Raw genomic sequence first — 7,266 nt, 5'->3', positions numbered from 1 at the left:
GGACTACAGGCGCCTGCCATAACACCTGGTTATTTTTTGGTTGCAGCTGTCATTGTTGTTTGGCGGGCCCAGGCTGGATTCGAACCTGCCAGCTCAGGTGTATGTGGCTGGCACCTTAGCCGCTTGAGCCACAGGCGCCAAGCGGTGCTTAGCGCACGGTACTTATATGCATTGCAGATTTCTAACAACACAAGATAAGAAAAAGAAATAAGATGACTGAATATTGAGAAAGAAGAGACAAAACTGTTATTTGCAGATATGTACCAGAAAATGCTAGGTGTAATACATTGAGAAACTATTAGCAAGGAGAAAGGATTCAATAAGACGGCCACGGAAAGGATCAAAGTTAATGGCTTTCCTTGAAATTATCAATAGCAGGCCAGACGTGGTGATTGACACCTGTAATCCCAGCACTTTGGGAAACTGAGGCAGAAGGATTACTTGAGGGAGGAGTTTAAGATGAGATGGGCAATAGAGCAAGACCCTCATCTGTATAAATAGTAAAGAAAAAATTATCTGGGGATAGTGACATGCACCTATAGCTCCAGCTACTCAGGAGGCTGAGGCAGGAGGATCACTTGAGCCCAGGAATTTGAGGATGCTGTGAGCTGTAATTGTGCCATTGCTCTGTGGCCTGGGTGACAGAACAAGACCCTGTCTCTAAATAAGTAAATAATGAATGAATGAATGTACACAAAATAGAAATGTATGTGAAAAAATACCATCCCCAGCTATGCACAATGGCTCACACTGATAATCCCAGCACTTTGGGAGGCTAAGGTGGGAGGATCACTTGAGCCCAGGAGTTGGAGGCTGCAGTGAGCTATGATCACACCACTGGACTCCAATCTGGGTGACAGAGCGGAAACCCTGTCTCTTTCTCTCACACATACACAAGGATAAAAAAAGGAAAAAGAAAAATATCCTTGCTCCCAGCGGACACAAAAAACTCTAAAATACACTCCAATAAATAGAACATGGCATGTGGAAGACATATATAAGAAAAACTTTTTCCTACTTAACTTTTTAATAGTAACATGATTTTTCTAATACTAGGAAAATTGCCTTGTTAAACATACTCTCTAGTGGATTTTAACCAACTATCAAATAAAAATATGCAATATTCCCAAAGGTGGAAAACAATATATTAATTTATTTCCATGAAAACAAAACATGGACCATCACTGAAAATAAAAGACAGATACAGTAGTTTAAGGGCATTCCCATGGGCTGTCAGAAACCCAGCAGCCCAAACACTACGCTCTTCCAATATAAAGTATTTAAGACATAGGAGAGATGACCAGCCACACACATGTAAACATCTTCTATTCCAGAAAGATTTCTCCTTCTACATAATAAAGATCCAGTGTAAAACATTTCTTCTTCTCAGGTGCTGTCATTTAAATAAGTTGAAAAGAGAAAAATTTTTAGACTTCACCAATGACCCTGGGGATGTTCCCAACCCCTCCACCCTTTACCACCAAATACAATTCCATTTTTTTTTCAGTAGCAGGGAAAAAAGGTTAAAGGTTTTCCTTCAAAGTCATTCCCTTTAAATATGATTAACATTCAACAGGTACAGTTATAAAAAAATAAAACTGTTAATTAAGTGTTACAGTTGTAACAATTGTTTTTCATTAGAATAAATAAATATTTAGGAACTCAGTGGATAAGAGGAGTATTAATGTAGACTTCACATTTTCCTGGGGTGACTTTTTCTCAACACTGAGACCCATCTTAAAACCTACCTTCTCTGATATACTAAATATGGCTTTATTTCACCTTCTCTCAATATTCCACCTCAGGGAATGAACTGAGAAGACCAGTAAGAGAATCCCAATTCTCAGACAGAGAATTTGTTTCCTAATGCTTAGCTTCAGGTATTTCATCTATAAAATGGGTGTAATCCCGAGAAGCTCATGTGACTGTTGTGAGGTTTGCATGAAATGAGATTTATAACAGAATGAGCAGAATTATAGCAGAATGAGCAGAATGCCTAGACCACAAGAGGCTTTAGCTTCTGTCTCCTCGTTCCCCCCACCTGTGCAATAATCTCTGATTTTGTAATTATTCAATTTGTAATTATTATTGATATCTTTGGCTTGATACTACAACACACAGCCCTGCATATCATTGTGGGGTCGTTATTGAAGATTCTCCAGAGCAATGTCCAAGGTTGACATTATTCTTAAGATTAAATAGAGTGAAAAAAGTTCTGGCTTATTTTTCCTTCTCTTGTCTCAGCACATCTGGTACATAGTAGTCACTCAGGGAATATTAATCGATTGCAGGCTGAAAGAATGAATGGGTGAATAAATGAGGGGTAAATAAATGTGCTCCCCCATAAATGAACGCTCTTAAAAATCGAGGCATTCCTACCAGCACTGGGCATTGTAAAACTACTCAGAGCACACTAGGGTACAGTTAAGAGCCTCACAGGATAGAATTTGGTCTCTGTTTTTGCAAGTAAGATAATATTGGGAGAGGGGGTCCCAGAAGAGGAAAGTGATTCATGTTAAGGCATTCTAGTCTTGAGACTAGATCTCTGTAACAGCCCATCTCTTGTAGACATATCTTCATTCTTACGAGCACTTTTCAGTGTTCCCAGTGGAAAACATGAGAAAGGGGAGAGTACATTCTGGCATATAATAGAAAAATGTTCTGTCCTCCCCAGGTCCTGCTACTGAAACAGCAGACAATGACTTCTGTCTTAAAGCGCACACTGTGTCTTGTTAATGATTTTACACCATCTATATACAGAACTTTGGATGTGGGTAAACTGAAAATACTAGTATTGAAACTCAATGCTAGTAGCTTACGTGGTAAAGGAAATTGGTGAGTAGTTACCCAGAAAGCTGTTTCAATGTTTACATTTTAGTTGAGCAACACGTGGTGACTATTCATGTGTTATAAGAGATTCCTTTTTCAAAGAAACCTAATTCTTAATTTTCCTAAATAGTATTAGCTAAAATTCTCCTTTTTTCTTAGAACATGTTTATATATTAAGCATCTGGTGCAAAGATCTCCTGACATTTAAATTTATCACTGATCATAACAACAAGTGAAAACAGAGGGGAGCACGAGGAAATAGCAAGACTGTCCAGAGGGCCAGGACGGCTCTACCCGCCATCCTGCTTGTGTGTTTCACAGTGTCCAGTGGATATATTTTAAGTATAATTGTGTAGCCAGGTCCTGAAGCCATCGTCCTGGTCCTGAAACCATTACATCACCCACGTGAAAGTCTCCCACAGAAATCTCTTCTTCCCAGCTGCAGTTTCCCTCCAGCCATGAGTTGTCATAGATCAAAAATACCAGCTGGGTTGTATCGCAATTTCACTCTGATTAAGGGTTCTTTCTCGAAGCCTCAGTTCTAGGCATTCCACGGTAAGGGGATATGTATTCAGTTCGAACTTGTTAGCAAACAGGCTCTGTGAATTTACCAGCCACTTTAAGTCTCCGTTTCCATAGATACAAATGCCATGTACATAACGGCCTGCGAAGGAGAGAACGAGAAACACAGTCAAAACATACTTGCTTTCAAAAGTCAAGGGTGGTGACCTTGCAGAATGGTAGAGTTACTCCTCCCTAACTACCAAGTAGCAGATCCTGTGCCAAGTGTTGGGGGATTCAAAAGAAATATGACTGTGTAGTCCTAGCCCACAGAGAACCGAAACTCTGTCTAAGTGGATAAGAGATACAAATGTGCACGGCAGAAATGGCATAGTTGATCACCTCCTTACATTGACCTCCTCCTCAAATTGACTAATTTTCATAAACCAGACAGGCACCACATGTACATATCAGCACAGTAGGCCTAGTTCCTGATGTTGACCACCGCTATAAGTTGACCAGTTTGTTATAGTCCCTTGGGTACTCAACTTACAAAGATTCTACTGTATTTGAAAAAGAAATACGAAATAGTATAATAAGGGCTGGGCCTGAAGGCCCCGGCCTATAATCCTAGCACTCTAGGAGGTTGAGGTGGGTGGAGAGCTTGAGTTCAAGACCAGCCTGAGCAAGAATGAGACCCCATCTCTAATAAAAATAGAAAAACTGAGGCAAGAGAATCACTTGAGCCCAGGAGTTGGAGGTTGCTGTGAGCTATGATGACTCCATGGCACTCTACCCAGGGCAATAGCTTGAGACTCTCTCCAAAAAAAAAAAGTATTATAATGTGACAGGAGTCATAAGGCAATTCCAGTACAGTCAACCCTCCTTTATCCAAGGTTCTGCTTTGATTTAGTTATGCAGGTTAACTGCAGCCCCAAAGTACTAAGATCCTTGGAGGGGGAGACGGGAGCCATGTTCATGTGATTTTTCCTACAGTACATGGTTATAATTGTTATGTTTTATTATTAGTTATTTTTAATTTCTTACTGTGCCTAATTTATAAATTAAATTTACCACCAGTATATGTAGGGATAAAACAGTCTATGTAGGGTTTAGCATGATCTTTGGTTTCAGGCACCCCCTGGGGGCCTTGTAATGCATCCACTGTGAGTAAGGGGCACTACTACATTGTCAAATGAGAGCTACAGATACAAGTTCTGTGAGGGTACAGATGGGTGAGGGGGTTCTGGGCTGCATTCGTTAGGCCGCTTCCCCAGCTCTGGTCCAGCCTATCCAAGTGCCGACTGACTCTATGTCCCTGCTAGAACATGTCAGGCCTGGGCTTCCCAATCTTCTCCCTACGCCCTTCCTCCCCAAGTCTTCCCCATCCCAGTCTAGGGTAATTCTATCGTTCAGTGCCCCAGGCATTTCCCCTTTCTCTCACATTCCACATCCAATCTACCAGCAATTCTGACAGTTTAACCTTCAAATATTAACAGGATTTGACCACTTCTCGCCACCCTCACTACTACTACCACCTTGGTCCAAGCCTTCCTGTCTGAATTGCAGTAGAAACTGGTCTCCCCTCCCTACACCTTTCCCTGTTCATATATCACCAGTGCAGCAGCCAGAGAGCTAGTTTTATTGTTTTTTGTTTTTTAAGACAGAGCCTCAAGCTGTCACCCTGGGTAGAGTGCTGTGCCATCATAGCTCACAGAAACCTCCAACCCCTAGGCTCAAGCGATTCTCCTGCCTCTGCCTCCTGAGTATCTGGGACTACAGGCGCCCGCCACAATGCCTGGCTATTTTTTGTTTGCAGCCGTCATTGTTGTTTGGCAGGCCCGGGCTGGATTCGAACCCACCAGCTCAGGTGTATGTGGCTGGTGCCTTAGTTGCTTGAGCCACAGGCGCAGAGCCCAGAGAGCTTGTTTTAAATTCTAAGTAGAATATATCTCCTCTGCTCAAAACCCTGACAATGGCACAGAAGACTAGAGTCAGGACTCTCTGGCTTTGCGGGACTCCCCTCCTGCCAGGCTGACTCTCGCTCATCCCCGTAGCCATGCAGGCCTCCTGGGTCGCCCCAGGCACACCAGGCATTCTCTCCCTGACGACCTGCATTTGCTTTTCCTCCCCTGGCCTGCCCTGCCCTTGGACATCCCAAGCCTCCCTCCCACACAACTCAGTGGGGCTTTCCCTGACTGTCTTCCCCACTTTCCTGATTCATTTTTCTTCTGGCATTTATCACCAACTGGTATATATCAGTGTTTATCGTCTGTCCTCTCAGACAATTGTTTATTGTCTTGTTCCCCACTGTCTTGTCCCCTTGACCTCCTAGAATGCTAGGATTAGAGGTGTGAGCCCCCAGGCATGGCCCTTATTGTATTATTTAATTCTCATTTCTTTTTCAAATACAGTTGAACCTCTGTAAGTTGAGTACCCAAGGGACTGTAACAAACTGGTCAACTGACAGCGGTGGTCAACAGACGAATCCAGAAGCCCCAGAATGGCTGAGATTTCAGACCACAGTGTTCACTCACGTCTGCAGCCACTGCATCTGAAACAAAGCCTGGTGAATAGCAGGTGCTCAGTTAGTACTTGGAAAAGGATGGAGAAGGATCAGTGGAAAGGTAAAAGGTGGGTAGAATTGGGAAGCATCAATAGACTGGAGGAAATCCCTCTGGAAAAACTGGAGAGGTAGAGATTTTCTGCTCAAATAGTGATTTTTGTTGGGAATCAGTTTAAAACAAGAATGGCATAAAAAAAGATGGAGATTTTATATCTTTTGTGTTGACCTGGATAGAGTTGGAGAACATTGTCTTTAATAAAGTATCACAAGAATGGAAAAGCCAATATCCAATGTACTGAAGCCAGTAGGCGATCTAGCGCATGCCCACAAAAGAAAGAAAAAGACTCAGTTCAATAAAATCGGGGGAGAGGGCTGGGGAGAGGATGGAGAGAGAAGGAGGGAGGGAGACTGGTGTGCTCTCTCACCTAATGGGTACAACATAATGGTACATGGCACACCTCCTGGGTGAGGGGCACAACTACAACAGGGACCTTACCTAACAAACACCAATGCTATAACCTAACTGTATCCTCATCTTCATTTGAAATAAAAAAACATGAATGGCAGTAAGTTGAAACTATTTCCCAGAGGTTCTTTTTTGGCACACAGTAGAACCACCACCAGCTGATTGACTTAGGCAAAAGGGATGGGTCTTTCATTTTTGGAGTGTGGAGTCTTGAAGATTTTTAAACTGAAGAATCAAATGATCAAACTGATTTTGGCAAGGTTAATTTTGCCTTGTGCTTCAGGGCACATTCAAAACCAAGAAACTGCAGTAATAACTGAACGTAAGCTAGAGAGAGAGTTCAGAGTTAATGACCATGGTGAGTGGGAAAGGAAGGACATTATAGACACTAGTACAGAAGGACAGACAGACAGGACTCGGCGATTAATTCAACCAGCTGGGAAGAAGCACCGTGGAGAGTGGAAATCACTGGGGAACAGAAGCCAGAGCTGGAGGAAGTTAAAGAAGGACCAGGTGGTGAGAACCGAGAACACAGGTTTCTTCCACATGCTTAAGAAAATGGAAGTGAACAAGGAAAGAGTATTTTAGCCTGGAGGAAGCAGAGCATTCAGAAACAGCCTGCTGGGTTTTCAGGATAGAGGCAGTATGTATGTACCAGCGAGAAGGAAAAGAGGATGTGGAGAGGGAGAGGCTAAGAATAAGAGCAAGGGGGTATTCAGGGAAGCCCACATGCAGCTGAGACCAGGTAGTGGCTTTGGTTGGGAGGATGGGTGATTTTTTCTTGAAAGAGGAGGGAATGATCAAAGAATATGTCCACATTAACCTAAGATGACACTGAAGGGGACTAGATAAGGGAATTTTGATCAAATGTCTTCAGAGAACTTTCTTTTTTTTTTTTTTTTTT

The 7,266-nt window shown here is 42.6% G+C and overlaps 1 protein-coding gene across 2 annotated transcripts in view; it reads right to left on the bottom strand.

Moving 5' to 3' along the window:
• Positions 1 to 1,133: 1,133 nt before the first annotated feature.
• The window catches only part of LOC100956694 (N-acetyllactosaminide beta-1,6-N-acetylglucosaminyl-transferase), an 89,042-nt gene continuing 82,909 nt past the window's right edge, over positions 1,134 to 7,266 (bottom strand). For both annotated transcript variants that reach the window (XM_012804255.2, XM_012804256.2), the window contains exon 3: positions 1,134 to 3,493. In XM_012804255.2, the coding sequence (XP_012659709.1) occupies positions 3,303 to 3,493 (191 nt within the window). In that variant the 3' untranslated portion in view covers positions 1,134 to 3,302. The remainder of the gene's footprint in view (positions 3,494 to 7,266) is intronic.

This window comes from Otolemur garnettii, unplaced genomic scaffold, assembly GCF_000181295.1.
Source record: "Otolemur garnettii isolate 467f Iridium unplaced genomic scaffold, OtoGar3 scaffold00026, whole genome shotgun sequence".
Classification (NCBI taxonomy): Eukaryota; Metazoa; Chordata; class Mammalia; order Primates; family Galagidae; genus Otolemur; species Otolemur garnettii.
The sequence above is the reverse complement of the archived record's forward strand: the minus strand, read 5'-3'. Positions and strand labels throughout refer to the sequence as shown.